Below are 21,323 nucleotides of genomic sequence, written 5' to 3'. Positions count from 1 at the left end.
CAGGTTGGATATGGAAAGAGAAGTGCATGGAGGGGCTGGGAGAACAGAAAGGGGAGTCCTGGGTCTCCAATTAGAAGTTGTGAGGGGCAGATTCTGGTTGCTGCTCCTGGGCTGTGGGGAAGAGTGGGGGGTATGGTTGTCCCAGGCTTCTGGGTTTTGCTGTGGCACATGGGGCCAGGAAGGAATAGTTTCCCCTTTTGCTTTTGCTCTCAATGTCAGGGTTTGGGGATTTTTTTTCTACTTTCCTTACAAGTTTTTTATGCTGGCTACAACCCAGGCTGGAGACTGTGCCTTGGATAGGCAAATGTTCCTTTTGGGAATTAAAAACCTGGAGGCTCCTGGCTAGAGGGTCTTGCCTCTCCACTCAGGTTCAGACCGATGGCCACATTTGGGTTCAAGAAGGAATTTGACTTTACAGTCAGGTTGCCCTGTATTCTGGGGGTTCTTGCCTTGCTCTGTAGTGGGGGATATGGCTCTCTTCCCTGGGTCCCTGGAGTGCATTTCACAAGCAACTTCCTGTCCTAAGACAGGCAGGACATGGAGGGTGCCCTTGTGGCGGGCCAATAGGGGGCGCTCCTGTGTTGAGCCACCCACCTCCCTGCGCCCGACCACCTTCCAGGCTCCGAGTGCCTCCCTGGGGTGCCTCCCGTCCAGCCGACCCCTTCCCTGGAGCACCCCCGCTAGCCTGGGGTCCCGCTGCCACCATCCAAGGCTCTGGACTCACTTCTGGCTCTGCGCACCTTGGAGAACACAGGCCTGATCGTCCAATGGGTCCTAGACCCAATACCAGCACTTGGGGCACTTCCCCAAGTCAGGGGCTTATTAGGAAAGTCTCCCTTAGTCCACAGACCTAAGGGGCCTCCTTGGCATAATTTAGACCCACCCCTCAATAAGTCTCCCACACCAGTCACAAGGAGAACTTTATTGATTACAGGGGTAGGGCGGAAACAGGGAAAAAGGTAGAGCAGTATCACAGGAATATCAGAGGAATCCCATAGAGCAAACCAGGGTGGCTGAGGTAGCCTTTTGATCTCGCATCCGAGTTACTTTAAGCTAAATATCTAGTCTGATCTCGAGTAGCTTACTCACACGCATCATCCAGAGGTGGTTGGAGTTTTCCTCTGGAGGCAGGGCACTCTTGGAGCATGTGGTGATGAGGAGAGAGCCTGTTTCAGCTGGTGAAGCTCCTCTTCCAGTTTCAGATTCACCTCGTTGACCGCATGGCTAATGGCTGCCTTCTTCCTGGACTGGGCCTTTAAATAACCTTTGTGATCTCAGCAGCCCGGTCCAATTAAAGCTGCCAGTGCTGGCCACTAGCCAACCAATTTAAAAAGCATCATGGGTCACCTGGGCCGGTGAGCAGGGCTTTTTCCTCCGCCTCCCCAGGTGACCAGAGAATCCACATCCGAGGCACCAGGCTTTTGTCATGTAGCAGGAGGAAGATCCCCCTCCCTGAGGAATTCAACACCAGCCTCTCACGCTGGCAGAGACAGATTTCTGGAGAGGGACACCAACGGTGGCATTTCTGCCACAATCTATATATGTGTATATATGTGTATCCACTAATTCACACACATACCACTCACCTACACATACACATAGCTGAGTTCCTAATTTGGGTGTTGTGATGTGTATGTATGTATATGTTTGGTGTACTTGGGATACCTGGGGAAAGGTTAAGGTAAGAAAGTAAAAGTGTAAGGATTTAAAGTTACCAGGACTGGGATTAGACTTCAGGGGCTTGGGCTGAAGAATTGAGGCTTGGGGGTAATTTAGGTTAATTGATCATAATTGATTAAAAGACAACACCCAAAGCTTGCAGAACAGGGAAGTGTGCTGGCACAGAGATTGGGTCTGGAGCCAGAGCTACGGGGGAAGCTGGAAAGGTAGATGGGGAGAGGGAAAAAAGGGACTAAGGGAAAGTGTGGGTGTTAAAGAGGGGCTCTGGGTGTTGGGGAGCCAGAGGATGGCTCCGGGGCAGCTAGAGGAGTCTGGGAAGCTGCAGGAGCAGGGAAGCCTGAAAAAAGAGAGACGGACAGCAGAAAACTTCATAGATTTCATAGGCATTAGGGCTGGAAGGGACCTCGGAAGATCATCGAGTCCAGCCCCCTGCCCAAAGGGCAGGAAGTCAGCTGGGGTCATAGGATCCCAGCAAGATAAGCATCCAGTTTCGTCTTGAAGGTGTTCAATGTAGGCGCTTGAACAACCTCCGGCGGCAGGCTGTTCCAGACCTTGGGGGCTCGGACAGTAAAGAAATTCTTCCTTATGTCCAGCCTGAAACGATCTTGTAGTAGTTTGTGGCCATTCGACCTATTCGTCATCCCTTGGGGTGGTCTGGTGAACAAACGTTCCCCCAGATACTGGTGGTCCCCCCTGATAAACTTGTAGGTGGCCATCAGATCACCCCTGAGTCTGCGCTTTTCCAGGCTAAAGAGCCCCAGGGCTCTCAGCCTGTCATCGTAGGGTCTGCTTCCCTGACCTCTGATCATGCACGTGGCTCTTCTCTGGACTCTCTCAAGCTTCTCCACATCCTTTTTGAATCACAGAAAGAGCAGCAGGAGAGACTGAAAGGCAGTAGGAAAGCAGAGAAACGCAGCAGGAAGTCACAGGTAAAAGGCAGTAGGAGCGTGGGAAGCAGAGGGACAGCAGAAAATTACAGGAAAAGCAGCAGAAGAGACTGAGAGGCAGCAGAAAGTCACAGGGAAAAGGCAGTAGGAATTGAGAGGAGATTGGGAAACTAGTGGAGAGGGGTGGGGGCTGGAATTGAGAGAGAAAGAGAGAGAAAGAGGCTGGAATTTAAGATAAGGAAGGGACTGGGATTCAGTAAAACATGACCCAGCTCGGGGTTGCAAATGACAGTGGTTTTATTGAACAAGGGAGATGGTGACACAATGCCAAATTGGTTCCCCTTGCACCCACACCCACACACACAATGGTAGCAGGGGTTAGAGAGGCTTGGTGCAGGGGCTGAAGTCCACTGAAGTCCAGGAGGAGAGAGACAGAGAGAGAAAGAGAGAGTCCAAATTGTAGGAGGAGGTGTGCGGGTAATATCTATCTATCCCAGGCTGGAAGTTGATCCTCGATGGCCAGTCGGGGTCTCTTTCAGCTCGGTGTTGTCCAGAGGTGTTCGCCGGCAGGGCCTCTGGGGTGGATAGGTGATGTGAAGCTGGTCTGGTCTGGATGGAAATGGCGTTCCCACTGGGTCTGTCTTCACTGCCCCTTTTTATCGGGGCAGACTGTACGTGACCCTAGTGACAGGAGGCATGCCCAGGCAAGGGTCAGCCCCTGATGTACTGAGCATGTGTGCTCCATGCAGGCATGTGCAGTTTTGGGTGTCTGTAATGGTGGGGTACAATGGTAGAGTTGCTGGTTCTGCAGGGTCTTTTGTTTTTCAAATGCTGGGTTCTTGTCTCTGTTCCTGGGTGAGGTCCGTGGTTCCTGGATGAATCAATGCGAGGTGATGGCTGGCCTGGTTGTTACAGGCCATTCAGTAGAGGCCTGCTACCATTGTATTTCAATCATTCTCAATCATTCTCATTCATCAGGGAACCAATTTACATGGGAGGGGTACAATGAATCATATTACTGCAACATGGGATGCCCAGGCAGAGGACAGAAGACGGAGGCTTGACATATAAAATGGAAACTTGACATGACTTTGGTTCACTTAAAAACAGGCCTAAACCATACAATATCCATATGAAACAATAAAAATCAATACGCAAATGATAATAATACAATATACAAGAGTAAAAATTAATACAAACCTAATAATTATGCAATATAAAACAGTGGCTATCCAAAACCAAAAACTTGCTAGCAAAATAAAAATGTTCAAAGCTTATCCTAAGTTTGAGCTCACTTATACTTATCTATAGGGAATAGAGAGGGAGAGAAAAGTCAGAAATGGTTGGGGAAGGGGAGGGAATGCATTTTAAAATTAAAAAAAAAAAGAAAAACTGGGGGTTTTGCTACAATGCTCATCGAACCAGTCCTGATGTTTCTTTGTGGAGAAACCTAGAGATGCTTCACACACTTCCCACACACTCACACACTCTTCCCACATGCACACACACACATCCTGCACACTCGCACACATTTCACGTACACAAATTCCACAAGCAGCACTAGGGACTGCATCTTCCTCACCAAGGCATGCCCCACTCCCCCTCCTGACGGCTGCTCTGTCTGCTGCCTCTGCTGATCACAGGCGGAGAAAGGCTCTGACCAGCTCAGGGTCCATCCTGTGCCCCCCCAATGTCCCCAGCTGGGGGGTTGGTGCTGCCCTCGTAGTGTGCTGGGGCGATGCTGGAGGGGCTCAGTCCGCCTGTGGCATGTCCCATGGCTCAGCACCTGCCTAGCAGCACTCTCTGGAGTCAGCTTCCCTGCCCACCATGTCACCCCCACTTCTCTTAACCTGTCTGTCCTGCACCCTATCTGTCCCCCTAAGGCCCACCTGCTGGACATCTCACACTAGCCCTGTCTGGACTTGCCCAGGGGTCAGTGCAGCGCTGCAGCCCCAGACAGGGCAGAGAGTGCAGAAGGGTCCGGCCCTTGCAGAGCACAGCTCCTCTCTGGCACCAGGGTGGGGGGTCTGCAGGGGAGGGGCACTGGCTTTGCCTGTGGGTGTGTGGGCTGCCAGGGCCCCCCAGCTGGGACCCCTTTCCTTTGACCCTGCTTGTTGTGCACGCCCAGGGCTCCCTGCTCCTCACCCTGAAGGAGGTGCGCCCTACGTTCCTGTTTGCTGTGCCCCGCGTGTGGGAGAAGATGGAGGAGAAGCTCAAAGCCACCTTCAGCCAGTCGTCCCTGGTCAAGAGGAAGCTGGTGGAGTGGGCACGGGGCATCGGGCTGCAGGCCAGCTACAGCCGCCTGGACGGGTGAGCAGGAGCGGGCAGGGGTACGGGGCGGGTAGATCCATCGGGGTGAGTGGGAAGGGCAGCACAGGAGGGTACAGGGCAGACAGGACATGCGTGTTGGGTCATAGGAGCCTGGTGGCACACACCAGCCGTGTGAACTGTGGCAGAAATGCCACCGTCGGTGCCCCTCTCCAGAGACCTGTCTCAGCCAGCCTGGGAGGCTGGTGTTTCATTCCTCAGGGTGGGGATCTCCCACCTGGTCTACATGACAAAAGTCTGGCGCCTGGGAGGCGGATGCTCTAGTCACCTGGGCAGGGGGGAAAGACCCGGCCCTGCGCGGGCCCAGGTAGCCAGGGATGCTTGGGAGATTGGTCGGCTTGTGGCCAGTATTGGCAGCTTCGATTGGACCGGGCTGCTGAGGTCAGAGAGGTGATTTAAGGGCTCGGTCCAAGAAGAAGGCAGTCAGCCATTAGCCATGCGGTCATCCAGGTGAATCTGAGCCTGGCTCTCTCCTCATCACCGCATGCTCCAAGAGTGCCCTGCCTCCAGAGGAAACAACAACCACCTCTGGACGATGAGAGTGAGTAAGCTACTAAAGATCCGATTAGATATTTAGTTTCAGTAACTCAGATGCGTTTAAACGGCTACCTCAGCCACCCTGGTTTGCTCAATGGGATTCCTTTGATATTCCTGTAAGATTTCTATGATACTGCTCTACCTTTTACCCTGTTTCCGCCCTACCCCTGTAATCAATAAAGTTCTCCTTGTGACCGGTGTGGGAGACTTATTGAGGGGTGGGTCTAAATTATGCCAAGGGGGTCCCTTAGGTCTGTGGACTAAGGGAGACTTTCCTAATCAGCCCCTGACTTGGGGAAGTGCCCCAAGTGCTTGTATTGGGTCTAGGACCCATTGGACGATCAGGCCTGCGTTCTCCAAGGCGCGCAGAGCCAGAAGTGAGTCCAGAGCCTTGGATGGTGGCAGCGGGACCCCAGGCTAGCGGGTGTGCTCCAGGGAAGGGGTCGGCCGGACGGGAGGCACCCTAAGGGAGGCACTCGGAGCCTGGAAGGTGGTCGGGCGCAGGGAGGTGGGCGGCTCAATGCAGGAGCGCCCCCTACTGGCCCGCCACACGTGGTGGCAGTGGTGGGATCCGAATACCCTGCTGTATTTGAGGCATAATTTGGGAAAGGAATAGAGTCACTGAAATCCCTTGAGCAAACAATTTCTAATTTGACATCGGGTCGACTGGATAGGGTAGAGAGTCAGGATGGAGGACGAGTATGTCCGGATGACTGTGCCCGAACTGAAGGAACTGGCAAAAGAGAGAGGCCTTCACGTGAAGAAAGGGCTAAAGAAGGATGAGCTGATTAAACTTTTGTGCACCAGCGAGTCAGAACCAGCGTCAGCTTCACGCTCATCAAGTCCTGGGCCTGACTCGGGACCACCCTCCCGCTCGTCAAGCCCGGGGGCTGCCAGGAGATCACTCTCCGAGAGGGAGCAACAGAGACTCCATGAGAGAGAGATGAAAAGGATGGAGCTGGAGGAGAAACAGCTGGAGGCCCAGCGTGAAAGGGAACAGCGGGAAGACAAGAAGGAACAACGACAGCTGGAGGCCCAGCGTGAGAAGGAGCAGATAGAATTGAAAAGGCTGGAGCTGGAGGCCCAGCGCCAGCGCGAGAAGGAGCAGATAGAATTGAAAAGGATGGAGATGGAAGAGAGGAGGTTGGAAAGGGAAGCCCGGTTGGAGGCACAAAAGCTGGAAGCACAGCTCCATTTGCAGACCATTGGGGGAAACGCGAACCCTCCGCAAGCGTCCGGGGAACAGCCCAAACTGGACGTCTCCGCCTTCGCTCGCTACCGAGAGGGAGACAATAGTTCCAACCTGGTCTCACCTGCAGACATAATCCCGGGGAAGACCCTCGCTATTCATGGAGTGGGGTCCGCACCCCAGAAGGTACTGGTATTCTGTGCCCCCGTCGTGTGGAACGACTGTGCAACGTACCTGGAAATGGGGGTACTGGAAGGGGCTCCGGCCCCCATCCTGGTGGGATGGGATCTTATAGAGCAGGAAGCCCAGCTCCGGAGGTGGGAACAGATCCAAGAGCCAAAGCCCCGCACCGTTCATGCGGTGACTCGCCTGCAGAGCAGGAAGGCTAAAGAAGGGGGGTTAGGAAATCCCCGGGAGAAAGTCACACCATTGGCCGCAGGGGAAGGGACCCCTGCAGACGGCGATTGCACCCTGGTCCCAGAGGGAACCGGTAACCCCGAGGGTGGGTTAAGTGACAGTCCCGGGGAGGCGTGCATTCCGTCAGTGGCAGGGGGAGGTGACACTAGCAGGGAGGAGACCCAGGAAGTCCCTGTGGGTGAGTGTGCACTCCCTGCTGATTGCCTAGTTGGGCAAGAGGAGTTCAAGCAGGAGGTTTGGGAGGACCCCAGCTTGGAGGGACTCCGGCAGATGGCTCAGGAGCAAGAGACTGAGTTCACTCCGGACAAGAGGGAACAGGTGGTCTGGGATAAGGGGCTTCTCTATCGGTTGTGGGTGCCAAAGAACCATGCCGAGACCAGGGAGCCCCAGCGCCAGCTCATAGTACCCCGGAAATACAGGCAGCAATTGCTTGCCCTGGCTCATGATCTACCGTGTGCTGGTCACATGGGCAGGGAACGGACACGCCAGCGGTTGCAGGTGAACTTTTTTTGGCCCAGAATTGCCCAGAATGTGACGGACTATTGCAAATCTTGCGAGACATGCCAGCGGACGGGCAAAAGCGGGAACAAGAGAAGGGCTCCCCTGCAGCCCCTCCCGATCATAGACCAACCCTTCCACAGGGTGGCCGTGGACATTGTGGGACCGCTGAAGCATAGGACTCGTAGGGGAAAGAAATACATACTGACTCTGGTGGATTATGCAACGCGGTACCCGGAGGCAGTTGCCTTGTCCTCCATCGAGAAGGAGTGCTTGGCCATCGTCTGGGCCCTGAACAAGCTGAAGCCCTACTTGTGGGGACAACAGTTCACCGTCCTGTCGGACCATGCCCCACTGCAGTGGCTGCAGACCATGCACAACACCAATGCCAAGCTGAAACGTTGGTCTTGGCAGCTGCAGGAATTTAATTTTACTGTCCAACACATAAAAGGAAGCCAGAACGTGATAGCAGATGCCTTGTCACGAAAGGACTCTGGGTAGCGGGTCCTTGGGACTTGGGACTAGTGAGGAGATCACTAGTGTAAGACTGCCATCAGGTTTTATGGTTTCTATCTGTTATTGTCTTAACTTGTTCCATGTTCCAGGTTTTTCCCTTTTCCTTCTTCTGGCATCCTGTGGGAACTCCCTGACCCGACACGCCCGGACCCACGGCCCTGAGAGGCCCCGTGTCCGAGCTTGTAAAGGAGGGGGGGGAAGTGTGGCAGAAATGCCACCGTTGGTGCCCCTCTCCAGAGACCTGTCTCAGCCAGCCTGGGAGGCGGGTGTTGAATCCCTCAGGGCGGGGATCTCCCACCTGGTCTACATGACAAAAGCCTGGCGCCTGGGAGGCGATGCTCTGGTCACCTGGGCAGGGGGGAAAGACCCGGCCCTGCGCGGGCCCAGGTAGCCAGGGATGCGGGGGAGATTGGTCGGCTTGTGGCCAGTATTGGCAGCTTCGATTGGACCGGGCTGCGGAGGTCAGAGAGGTTATTTAAGGGCTCGGTCCAAGAAGAAGGGGCAGTCAGCCATTAGCCATGCGGTCATCCAGGTGAATCTGAGCCTGGCTCTCTCCTCATCACCGCATGCTCCAAGAGTGCCCTGCCTCCAGAGGAAACAACAACCACCTCTGGACGATGAGAGTGAGTAAGCTACTAAAGATCCGATTAGATATTTAGTTTCAGTAACTCAGATGCGTTTAAACGGCTACCTCAGCCACCCTGGTTTGCTCTATGGGATTCCTTTGATATTCCTGTAAGATTTCTATGATATTGCTCTACCTTTTACCCTGTTTCCGCCCTACCCCCTGTAATCAATACAGTTCTCCTTGTGACCGGTGTGGGAGACTTATTGAGGGGTGGGTCTAAATTATGCCAAGGAGGCCCCTTAGGTCTGTGGACTAAGGGAGACTTTCCTAATAAGCCCCTGACTTGGGGAAGTGCCCCAAGTGCCTGTATTGGGTCTAGGACCCATTGGACGATCAGGCCTGCGTTCTCCAAGGTGCGCAGAGCCAGAAGTGAGTCCAGAGCCTTGGATGGTGGCAGCGGGACCCCAGGCTAGCGGGTGTGCTCCAGGGAAGGGGTCGGCCGGACGGGAGGCACCCCAGGGAGGCACTCGGAGCCTGGAAGGTGGTCGGGCGCAGGGAGGTGGGCAGCTCAACGCAGGAGCGCCCCCTACTGGCCCGCCACACGAACATCTGATACAGGCTGTCACAGGTGTGGCCGAGCTCCCCCACAGCCACTCACCCGCTGCCGTGAGGGACCCAGCCAGCAAATGGTGCAGGTGCTCTGAGCCAGACCAGCTCCTTAGTGGGATGCCAGGCGCATGCTGAGGGTACAGGCCTGCCCTGCTCCCCCAACTCCTCCAAGAGCGTGGGCCTGCCTATCCCTCGGGGGTGGCACTGACCCAAAGCACCGCCATCCCCCTGGCTTAAAACTTCCTCCCCCAGGCCTCAGCTGGGCCTGGGCATGGTTCCTCCCCTGACTCTGGGAGCAGCTCCACTCAGCTTGAGCTGGTGGGGACTCTTTGGTGTCCTCAAGTTCTGCAATGATCGCAGATGTCTTTGGGCTACCGTCAGGTGGATGGCCAGTGTTTCAGAAGTCCTCTAGGTCCGGCGCTGGTCCAATGACTGGGGCTTTCCCAGCTCCCTGTCTGGGAGAGCCCATCCCGGCCCCAGCCCCAGCCCCAGCCCCAGCCCCAGCACAGGACTGCTTGTTCCCAGGGCTCCGAGCTGAGCCCCAACAGAGCAGCTGGGCCAAACCCATTTGCAGAGGTCCACGAGGCCTCCCACTGCAGAGCCATCCCTTAGGACTGTGCCCCTAGTCTGGGGGCTGCCAGCAGAGCTAGGAACATGGAGCCGAGGTCAGTGGGTGGCAGTGATTCCCACTGTGACAGCTGCAGGTGACTGCCTTGTGCTGCCCAGGGTCCCCAGTCCTGCCGGGCAGCTCAGACCACAGCAGCAGCATGGAAAGAGGTGGGCCTGGGGGCCGTTGTCCCCATGGACAGCTCCCAGCTCAGGACAGCTCTCGGCTCCTGGGCTGGCTGGAGCTGCAGCCTGGCCCAGCCCAGCAGGGTTCCTTGCTTTGTGAGAGGCTGGATACCAGGTGCTGGGGGCACCTTGGGCAGGCAACATCCAGGGCAGATGATGCCAGCCTAGTGGCCCAGGACACCCCGGAAGTTTAGCAAAGTACCCACAACCCAGCCCTGTGGTCTGTTGCATCCTCAGCCCTGTTCTTCCTCCCCACAGGGATGGCTCTGTGCCCTGGGGCTTTGCCTTGGCCGAGCGCCTGGTGTTCAGGAAGGTGCGTGAGGAGCTGGGGCTGCAGCGCTGCACCCTGCTGATGACCGGGGCAGCGCCCATCTCCAAGGACACGCTGGAGTTCTTCATGAGCCTCCACCTGCCACTCCTTGATATGTTTGGCTTGAGCGAGACCAATGGGCCCTACAGCACCTGCACACCCCAGTCTTGTCGCATCCTCAGGTGGGACAAGACCGCAAGCTACAGGGGGAGGAGTAGGGGCAGACACTGGGCAGAGGTGTAAGCCTGGGTGTGTAGGTCCTTGTGGGAAGCTAGTCACCTGAAAAGGGTGTGGGGATAGCAGGGGCTGGGGCATGGAGGTGGGGACCTGCTCCAGCTGGGGGCACAGGTGACGGTGGTTCAGGACGGAGCACCTCAGGGGCTGCACAGTCACTCCCAGGTGGTGCGTGTCCCTGGGAGCCCTGCCCCCTACAAAGCCTCCACTGCCACTGAGGGTGGAAGCACTGTCTCCAGCTGCGGGAAGGAGCTGCCAGGATGCAGGTCCCGAATTGAGGAGCCAGATGCAGAGGGCACCGGTGAACTGTGCTGCTGGGGCCGCCATGTCTTCATGGGCTACCTGGGCATGGAGGCCTTGACACGGGAGGCGCTGGACGAGGAGGGCTGGCTACACACGGGGGACCTTGTGCGCCGTGACCCCGACGGCTTCCTCTACATCATGGGCAGGATCAAGGGTAAGAGCTGAAGCACGCTGGGGTGCGGGGGTGTGCTGGGGTGGTGCAGGCCTGGGGGGCTGGAGGCTCCAGTGCAGATGGGATGGGAGGAGAAGCATTGCCCTGTTGTGTCCTGTCGCTGTTGTGTCCTGTCGCTGCCCCCTGCCACCCCCCACCCTCACTGCTTTTTTCTTGGGGCTTTCCCTGCCATGGGCTTGCCCTTCCCACCCCTCCCACCCCATGACGCTGCGCCGGTTGCAGAGCTGGTGATCACAGTGGGTGGGAAGAACATCGCCCCGGTGCCCATCGAGGATGCAGTGAAGAGGGAGGTGCCGATCGTCAGCAACGCGGTGCTGGTCGGTGACTGCAGGAGGTTCCTGGCCATGCTGCTCACTCTGAAGGTGGGGACATGTCTGCCCCCACTGTCCTGGTGGGATGGGTCCCACAGGCTGGGCCAAGGGCATCGTGTGGTGTGGACTCACTGGGCTGCCCATGGGGGTGTCAGGGGTGTAGCTGCTGCAGTGAAGGGCACCTCCTGGTCCCAGCCACCAAGTGCAGCTGTAGCCCCTGGTCCTTGGTCGAGGCTAACATAATGTCCTGCACTGTTGTGTCTCTCCTGCACATGGGTAGTTATCACCCTGCCACAGTTGATGTCTCCTTCCTTTACCCTCGCCCAGTGCCTGGCCTGGGAGAGCCATGGCTGCCATGGTAGGATCTGTGCCCACGTTCCCACTCTCCCCACACCAGCTGCCCACCTGCCCCTTCATAGAATCATAGAATCATAGCAGTCAGGTGGGAAGGGACCTTGTAGATCTTCAAGTCCGACCCCCTGCCTGGGCAGGAGGGAAACTGGGCTCAAGTGACCCCAGCCAGGTAGACATCAAGCCGCTTTTAAAGGCCCCCAGGGTAGGAGCCAGCACCACTTCCCTTGGAAGTTGGTTCCAGATCCTAGCTGCCCTGACTGTGAAGTAGTTCCTACGGATGTCTAATCTGAACCTACTCTCCTACGACTTGTGGCCGCTATTCCTTATTATCCCAGGGGGAGCTAGGGGAAACAAGGTCTCCCCAAACCCTTCTGGTCCCCCCTAGTAAGTTTATGGACAGTCACCAGGTCCCCCCTCAGCCTTCTCTTGTGAAGGCTAAACAGGTTCAGGACCCATAACCTCTCATTGTAGGGTCTGCCCTGCTGTCCCTGGATCATGCAGATGGCCTCCTCTGGACCCTCTCAATGTTGTCCACATCCCTCTGGAAGTGGGGTGCCCAGAACTGGACGCAGTACTCCAGCTGCGGCCTGACCAGTGTCACGTAGAGGGGGAGGATCACCTCCTTGGCCCTACTTGAGATGCACCTGTGGATGCACATTAGGGTCCGGTTAGCCCTGCTGACTGTGACCTTGCATTGTTGCCCCATGTTTATCTTGGAGTCAATAAAGACTCCAAGATCCCTTTCTGCCTCCGTGCTCTCAAGAAGGGAGTTTCCCATCTTATAAGTGTGTTGCCGGTTACTACTGCCCAAGTGCAGCACCCTCCACTTGTCAGTATTGAAACGCATCCTGTTTTTGTTAGCCCACCCCTGCAACCTATCCAGATCTTGCTGCAGTCTTTCCCTCCCTACTAACGTGCCCACCTCACCCCAAATTTTGGTATCATCAGCAAATTTAAACAGGTTGCTTTTCACCCCATCGTTCAAATTGCTGATAAATTGAACAGCGCGGGCCCAAGGACCGAGCCCTGGGGGACTCCGCTGCCCACTTCCCCCCAGGTTGAATATAACCCGTCCACCACCACCCTCTGAGTACGACCCTTCAGCCAATTTGCAATCCATCTGACCATGTAGGCATCAATGCCACAGTCGCCTATTTTTTTAATGAGGATGGGGTGGGAGACCGTGTCGAAGGCCTTGCTGAAGTCCAGAAAGACTACATCCACGGCAACACCTGCATCCAACGCTTTTGTGACCTGATCGTAAAAGGCAATCAGGTTGGTCTGACATGACCTGCCCCTAATGAAACCGTGCTGGTTGCCCTTGAGCATCATCCCCAATGCCGGCCCATCACAGATGTGCCCCTTGATGATCTTCTCAAAGAGTTTCCCCAGGATTGAGGTAAAACTGATGAGCTTATAGTTGCCCGGGTCCTCTCTCCTCATTTTTTTAAAGATGGGGACCACATTGGCTATCTTCCAATCATCTGGCACCTGGCCCGAGCACCATGAATGCTTGTAAAGCTGTGCCAAGCCTTTATGTGACGGGTTCTCCCTTCTCCAGTGCAAGGTGGATCCGGAGTCGGGGGCACCCCTGGACGAGCTGAGCCCCGAGGCTGTGCAGTTCTGCCAGGAGGTGGGCAGCCGGGCCACACGGGTGTCGGAGGTGCTGAGCACGCGGGACCCGGCTGTGTACCAAGCTATCCAGTTGGGTGTGGAGAGGGTGAACCAGCATGCCCCGTCCCATGCTCACTACATACAGAAGTGGGCCCTGCTGCCCAGGGACTTCTCCATCATCGGTGGGGAGCTGGGTGAGTGCTGGGAACTGGGCCCCTGGGCCCAGTGTGGGAGCCCGAGAGAGGCTGGGGTTGGGGATGAGAGCTGGGGCTTGGTGCTGACTGCTGCAGCGAGGAGGAGCTGGCTACACCCAGCCTGCCCCTACAACCAGAGAGCCTGCCCAGCTTCTACCCAGAGGCTGCTCATCCTCCAGCTGCTCCAGGACCCTGTGAGCCTGCCAGCCCCCTGCCGCTCTGCCCCAGAGAGCCTTCCTCCAGCCAGGGGAGCTTGGGACTGAGAGCTGGGCTGGGCTGGGCTGGGCTGGGCTGGGCTGGGCTGGGCTGGGCTGGGCTGGGACCCCTTGTCTCTTTGGGGCTGACATGGGGCAAGGCCTAGCAGTCTCCTACACCAGAGCCTTGCTGGCTTTTGCTGGGCTTTACTGGTGGTTGCATGGGGCCAGGAAGGAGTTTTTCCCTTCTGCTGCTACATGGAGGCTGTGCCAGTGCCAGTGCCCATGCCTATGCCCTTGATAGGGCTTAAAGCTGGAGAAGAAAACAGAGCACAGGCAGCTCCTGCTCTTCTTCCCTCTCCCATTATGTTTGTTGGCTGGCTCCTCAGTCCCGTTCTGTCCCCTTGGCCCTGAGGACACATGCCGTGATGGCAGGAAGCATTCAGCAGGCTGGGGTGAGGGGCACCCAGCACTTCAGGGCAGTGGCACAAAGCACTTCTAAAGCAATGGGGATCAAGAATAAGAGTGCAGGAGTGGAGACAGCTGTAGAACAAACTGCAGCCAGCTGGGGTCTCTGTGCTCCCTTCTTTGCATGTCCCCATGAGCCAGTGGGTTGTATAGTTTAACAGAACTGTGACAGGCAACTTTGAAGGCTGAATCTTTCTTTTAACTGGTAACACCAGTCTGACCAGTGATCCCAGTGTGACTGGTGACCCCCATTAAACCAGTGACCCCAGTCTAACTAGTGACCCTGTGATTTTTAGCGGCTCAGTTCCAGTTTTGGTTCAGTAGGATGGGAAAGATGATGGTGCATTTCCTATCAGGTTCAACCAGACTGGGCTCTTTGGTTCCAGTTTGACTTCCAGTTAAAGCAGGGAGTCAGGGGAACATCTCCCCAGGGGAGCTGTGGCCTCTCTGATGTTAGAAGTGTTCAAGGACAGGTTGGACAGCAACTGGGCAAGGATATTGTGGGCTATAGGTGGGCAAAATATGAGGCAGGGATGGAAAAGCAGATTTGCTGGGGGATGGAGACCAAAGCCCTGAGGCCTGTGGGAAGCGGGAGACCTGAAGGAAACACAAGGAGGAAAGAGCAACAGAGGGGACTTCTCATTCTTCCTGAGAAATCAGGGCAATTGACCAGTCATCTCTGGTGCCTGTACACAAATGCACAGATCCTGGGAAACAAGCAGGAAGAACAGAAGTCCTTGCATAGTCACAGACCTCTGACATGTTTGGAATAGCAGAGGCTTGGTGGGAACTCGCATGACTGGGGCATGGTCATGGATGGGTACAAGCTGCTCATGAAGGACAGGCAGGGGAGAAAAGGAGGAGGGGATGTGATGTGTGTAAAAGAGCAGTATGATTGCTCCAAGCTCCAGTATGAAGCTGGAGACAGGCCTGTTGAGAGTCTCTGGGTTAGAGCCAGAGGGGAGAGAAACAAGGGTGATGTTGTGGTGGGTGTCTGCTGTAGACCATCAGACCAGGAGGAACTGGTGGATGAGGCTTTCTTCAAACTGTTACTGGAAGTTTCCCTGTCATAGGCCCTGGTTCTCGTGGGGGACTTCAGTCCCCATGATGTCTGCTTGGAAGGCAATACAGCAATGTGCAGGCAATCCAGGAAGTTTTTGGAGTGTGCTGGGGACAACTTCTGTGGTGCAAGTGCTGGAGCGGCCAACTAGGGGCTGAGATCCTCTTGCCCTGGTGCTCATAAACAGGGAAGAATTGGTGGGGAATGTATGGTAACTGGGGCAGCAATGACTATGAGATGACTGAGTTCAGGGTCTGGAGGAAAGGAAGGATGGAGAGGAGCAGAGTAAGGATGCTGGACTTCAGAAAAGCTGACTTCAACCCCTTCAGGGAACTCATGGGCACTATCCCTTGGGAGGCTGGTTTGAGGGGAAGAGGAGTCCAGGAGCGGTGGCTGTACTTACTTTGCTGAGAGTGCAGGAAGACTAGTAGGTATGGCAGATGACCAGCTGGGCTTAGCAGAGAAGTCCTCAATCTGCTTAAACACAGAAAGGAAGCTTACAGGAAATGGAAATTTTGACAAACAACTGGGGAGGAGTATGACAGCATTTGCTCCAGCATGCAGGGATGAAGTCAGGGAGGCCAAAGCACAACTGGAGTTGCAGCGAGCAAGGGATGTGAAAGGTAACAAGAAGGGTTTTCTACAAGTATGTCGGTAGCAAGAGGAGGATCAGGGAAAGTGTGGGTCTCTTACAGAATGGGGGAAGCAACCTAGTGACAGAGGATGCAGAAAAAGCTGAAGTGCTCAATGCCTTTTTCACCTCAGTCTTCACAGGCAAGGGCAGGTCCTAGACTACTGCAGTGGCCAGCACAGTTTGGGGAGGTGAGCAGCCATCAGTGGAGAAAGAGCAGGTCAGGGACTATTTAGTAAAGCTGGATGTGTACATGTCACAGAGCATTGTGGTGCCCTGCTCCTAAAGCGGGGAAACTGCTAGGGAGGAAGCCCTAGCAGGGAATAAGGAGCCTGGCTGTTGGCTGTTAGGGCAACCAGAGGAGGTCAGCTGACCAGAAGGGGCAGGGCCTGGCTCCCTTATAAACCCTAGGGGCTGGGGCTAGAGGCAGTTCCCTGCCGGCAGCCAAGGAGGAAGGAGCTCTCTCTCATGGAAGAGAGGAGCAGCCTTGAGGCTATTAGGGGTTGGAGGAGGCCTCATAGGGGACCCACAGCAGTGTGGGAACCCCAGCACCAGCAAGGGCACAGCATTCGGGATGCACAGACCCCAGTCCCAGAGAGGGACAGCTGAGAGGCCCCAGAGAAGGGGGCATTGCTGAGAGGCCCCAGTGCGGGTGTGGAGAAGCCCCGGAGAAGGGGGCAGCGTTACCGAGAAGGCCCCGAGAGGGGGGCACATAGTGAGATAGGGCCGGGGAGAGCCCTAGCGCTGGAGAGGGTGCAGATCAAAAGAGGTAGGGCCCAGAGAGGACAAGGGGCCAGATTATAATAAGGCTAGGACATAACAACGTCTATTCCATCGGCGAGGCGTGGGCTGCGGTGTAGGGGAGGAAACAGAGCCACAGATACCGCTCCCTGGCCTCAGGACAGTACAAGGGCAGCCTCCTGCTAATTAATATCAATTAACAGCAAGACATGGCAGATGAGAAGGCGAGCGGTTGCCCCAGGAACAGGTGCATGGGCCACATTTAGATCGGCCCAGAGCAGATACCTGTTACAGTACAAGTCATAGGGCAGGATGGGATTCACCTGAGGGTGACCAATGAGGTTGCAGAGCCACTGGCCATCATCTTTGAAAACTCATGGTGATCTGGAGAAGTCCCAGATGATTAGAAAAGGGCAAATCTAGTGCCTATCTTTACGAAAGGGGAAAAAGGAGGATCCAGGGAACTACAGACCAGTCAGCTTCACCCCAGTCCCTGGAAAAATCATGGAGCAGATCCTCAAGGAATCCATTTCTAAGCACTTGGAGGAGAAGAAGGTGATCAGGAACAGTCAGCATGGATTCACCAGGGTCAAGTCATGCCTGACCAACCTGACTGCCTTCTATGAAGAGGGCAATCCAGGCTGATCTTGACAGGATCAGGGAATGGGCAGATGAGAACCTGATGATCTTCAACACTGAAAAATGCAAGGTTCTCCGCCTTGGGAAGAAAAACCTGCAGCATCCTTATAGACTCAGCAGTGCTATGCTGGCTAGCACTATGGACAAAAGGGACTTGAGGGTCACTATTGACCCCAAGATGAACATGAGCCATCAATGTGATGCTGCAGCTAGTAAAGCAAGCAGAATGTTGGATTGCATCCATAGACGCTTCTCAAGCAAATCCCAGGACGTCATTCTCCCCTTGTACTTGGCCTTGGTGAGGCCACAGCTGGAGTACTGCTTCTCCAGTGGAGAAGCTTGAGAGAGTGCAGAGAAGAGCCATGGGCCCACTGCCGGCTCTGCACTGCTCCCAGGCAAGTGGGGACCCAGGATCTGGGGGACCCTGCCCCACCAGACAGAGACCGGTAAATACATATAGCCATTATGACCTCATTTATCTGGTCCAATGAAGGCCAGCAACTGTTGGCTGCCAGCCAACCAATGTGAAATGCATCACTGGTTGCTGGGTAGACTGGCAGGGTCTTTAGCCCCCTCCCAGTCATGCTGGCAGCGTAATCCCCCTGACCCAGGTGTGTGACGCCAGGTGGGTAGGCACAGGGAGCAGGTTCCCCTCCCTCGGGAATGTCTCCAGCTCAGGTTACCACTCAGGGTCACCTGAAGAGATGGGGCAGGGCAGTCTTCTCTCTGCAGGGGCCTTGGTAACCAAATTGTCATGTAGCAGAGTCTGGGGAGAGACAGAGATGGTATTCTGCCACCCCCTCTACCACCTTTTACTAGCAATAGCACACTAACCAATTAGGAGTCTTAAAGGCATTGCGTAACATAAAGTAACATCAATCCTCATGGTAAATTGCGAGAGTGAAATAACCCTAGGGAATATCTTTAGCTACAGAAACCCAATAATGTGGATAAGTACCACATAGTCTCATAGTTTCATAAATGTTAGGGGCTGGAAGGAACCTTACAGACAATCAGGTGAAGCCCCACTGCACTTGGGAAGGAAAGACTGCTGGGGTCAGATAACTCCAGCAAGGTGGGCATCGAGACGTTTTTTGAAGATCGCCAGAGTGGATGACTGACCCACCTGTAGGGAGTCTGTTCCAAACCGTCAGCACTCAACTTGTGAAGAAGTGTTTCCTTATGTCCAGTCTGAAGTGATTTTTGATCAGTTTGTGCCCATTGTTTCTTGTCCTCCCCACAGGGCCTTGGTGAATAGATGGTCCCTTATTTATGCTCTTGATATTACTTTTAGGCTGCCACCAAGTCCCCCCAAGTCTTCTCTTCTCCAGGCTGAACAGTCCCAAGTCCTTCAGCCTCTCCTCATATGAGTCATGTGCCCAGTCCTTCTCAAATCCTGTGCCCAATTTTGGGCCCCCCAGTACAGAAAGGATGTGGACATGTTGGAGAGAGTCCAGTGGGGAGCAACAAAAATGGTTGGGGGGGCTGGAGCACATGACTTTTGAGGAGAGGCTGAGGGAACCAGGTTATTTAGTTTGAAGAAAAAAAGACTGAGGGGGGATTTAATAGCAGCCTTTGATTCCCTTCAACGTGGGGTTCAAAAGAGGATGGAGCTGGACTGTTCTGAGTGGTGGCAGATGACAGGACAAGGAGCAATGGGATCAAGTTTCAGCAAGGGAAGTTGAGGTTAGATATTAGGAAAAACTGTCTCACAAGGAGGGTGGTGAAGCACTGGAAAAGGGTCCCAAGAGAGGTGGTGGAGTCTCCATCCTTGGAGGTTTTGAAGACCCAACTACAGAAAGTCCTGGGTGAAATAATGTGGTTGGGGCTGGTCCGGCTTCGAGCAGGGGATGTGACCTCCTGAGGTCCCTTCCACCCTCATGTCCTATGATTCTAGAACTGATTCCTGTCCCTCCATGTCTTCTCCTCCTGCCATTTCTTTTTCTTACCATCCTACCATTTCACTTGAGAGGCCACTTAAATTGCCACATGTACATCTTGCCTTTGTCCTATAGAACATGTGAAAGATCAGACCTTTCCTTTGTCCCCACTGTGGCAGAAAGCAACCTTTGTTTCTTCCCCCCCAAAAATCTGCTCTGTGACAATGTGATTAGGATGGGCCCAGCAGAGGATACATACCTTTACCCCACCTCTTTAGGTAACCTGAGCTGGATACATTCCTGATGGAGGGGGGAAACCTGCTCCCTCTGCCTATGTGACTGGCATCACATACCTGGGTGAGGGGCTTCCTTCCTGGTGGGCTAGAGTCTGCCCAGCAACTAGTGATGTATTTCAAATTGGTTGGCTGACAGCCAACAGGTGCTGACTAACTGTTGTTCATGTAAGGTAAGCACAGAGAAATAATGGGAGTTAAATTACCCAGGAGTTTATAGCTTTGCCTATGTTATGTAAAAAAACTGGTCTTTGAACTAAAAGAACTTGAGTGTTTTGGAAATTGTTTTATAAAATTAAGTGATTAAAACCACTGACTACTTTGGAAGTTAATTTTACCTAATTAATAAAAAATACTGTTAAAAATATTTTGAAAACATATATATCAAAAGTCCAAAAATGAAAAAAACACAAATTAGACAAATGCACAAAACACATCATTAGGAAGTTTTTATTTTTACTTAAGCTATTTTCAGTGGTATCTCAGGAAATTCTGTGCCACCTATACAAAAACGTCTTAATAATTAATCAGATAAGGCTGGAAGGTATCATGCCTAATAAAACACTGGAACAGGCTCCCCAGAGAGATTGTGGAGTCTCCATCCTTGCAGGTTTGAAGACTCGGGTAGACAAAACCCTGGTTGGGATGATGTAGCTGGGGCTGGTCCTGCTTTGATCAGGGGTTGGACTAGATGTGACCTCCTGAGCTCCCTCCTAACCTTCATTGTCTAGGATTCTATGAAAATATGGGGCAGGGAGGGAATTTCCCCCCACTTGCTGCTACATGTCTGAGGGGGTTTAAGCTTCCCCCAGAGGCACTGGGTGCTGGGTGCAGCCCAGGCCAGGATGGAGATGGGCCTGAGCCAATGCTCCTCTGGGACCAACCCACAGGGTCCTGGCTAGAGGGTTGGCCCCTGTCCTCAGGCTCAGACTGATGCTGCACTGGGAGCAGGGAGGGATTTCAAACTGGCCCAGATGGGGAGGTTTTGCTTTCCACTGCCGCAGGGGCATGGCCTGGGCCTGGGGTCTCTGGGGCATCCATGACCCCCTTGGCAGCAGCACACTGGCCCATGACTCTCCCTGCTGCCCTGGGGGCAGGGGTGGGGGCAATGCCTGGGGCTGTCAGGGTGACAGTGTTATGCAGCTCTGAGCTTGGACACGGGATTTGCTTGGGATGGTTTGGACAGGGCTGGTCCTGCCTTGGGTTGGGCTTGGACTGGATGCGACTCCCTTGGGCCTGCAGCTATGAGTCTCAGCAGCCCTGACCCAGACCAGCTGAGCTGCCCATGGTGGCAGGCCCAGAGCTGGGCCAGGTGGAGGGAAGGGGCACGGGGAGTGGGCCAGGCTGGGCCAGGTGGAGGTTGGGGGCGCAGGGTCAGGTGGGGCTCAGGTGGAGGTAGCTGGCCCGGCCCTGATGCTCTCCCTCTGCTTGGTGGCAGGTCCCACGGCCAAGGTGAAGCGACAAGCGGTGCTGAGCACCTACAAGGATGTGATTGGCGGCTGCTACCAGGACTAGTGCCCACACCCATGGTCTGCCCCCTGCCAGAGGTCCAGGCCTGGCGCCACTCTACCCTGGGGAGACCTGTGCCTGGCCTGGCCCGGCCCTTCCTCTTGGTGAGAGCAGGGACAATAAACCCTGGGGAGAAGCAGTGCTGTAGTCTGGGCTTCTTGGGGATGTGGGGGAGGAGGGTCTGTCCCATCCCAGGGGGCCCTGGGCAGCAGGCAGGAGCTTGGGCAAGGGGGGCTGCCAGGGGGTGGAGCTTTCTCAGGGGGTGGGGCCAGGGGCGGTCAGGGAGGGGTCAGGGCCGCTATGCCCTTGGGCATGTGGTGCTGCTCAGGAACTGGTGGCAGGGAGGAGGGACAGGCACGGGATCCAGTGGGGAGGGGTGCCCTGCCCCTCATGCC

The 21,323-nt window shown here is 55.1% G+C and overlaps 1 protein-coding gene across 1 annotated transcript in view; it reads left to right on the top strand.

Moving 5' to 3' along the window:
• The window catches only part of LOC102572545 (long-chain-fatty-acid--CoA ligase ACSBG2), a 45,030-nt gene extending 23,945 nt beyond the window's left edge, over nucleotides 1-21,085 (top strand). The window contains exons 12-17 of the mRNA XM_059723563.1: nucleotides 4,696-4,877; nucleotides 10,280-10,513; nucleotides 10,805-11,022; nucleotides 11,263-11,402; nucleotides 13,267-13,513; nucleotides 20,858-21,085. Of these exons, the coding sequence (XP_059579546.1) occupies nucleotides 4,696-4,877; nucleotides 10,280-10,513; nucleotides 10,805-11,022; nucleotides 11,263-11,402; nucleotides 13,267-13,513; nucleotides 20,858-20,934 (1,098 nt within the window). The 3' untranslated portion in view covers nucleotides 20,935-21,085. The remainder of the gene's footprint in view (nucleotides 1-4,695; nucleotides 4,878-10,279; nucleotides 10,514-10,804; nucleotides 11,023-11,262; nucleotides 11,403-13,266; nucleotides 13,514-20,857) is intronic.
• The last annotated feature ends 238 nt before the right edge of the window (nucleotides 21,086-21,323 follow it).

The sequence above is a fragment of the Alligator mississippiensis genome, chromosome 3 (assembly GCF_030867095.1).
Source record: "Alligator mississippiensis isolate rAllMis1 chromosome 3, rAllMis1, whole genome shotgun sequence".
Lineage (NCBI taxonomy): Eukaryota > Metazoa > Chordata > Crocodylia > Alligatoridae > Alligator > Alligator mississippiensis.
Note: the sequence above shows the minus strand (reverse complement) of the source record. Positions and strands in the feature narration are given on the sequence as shown.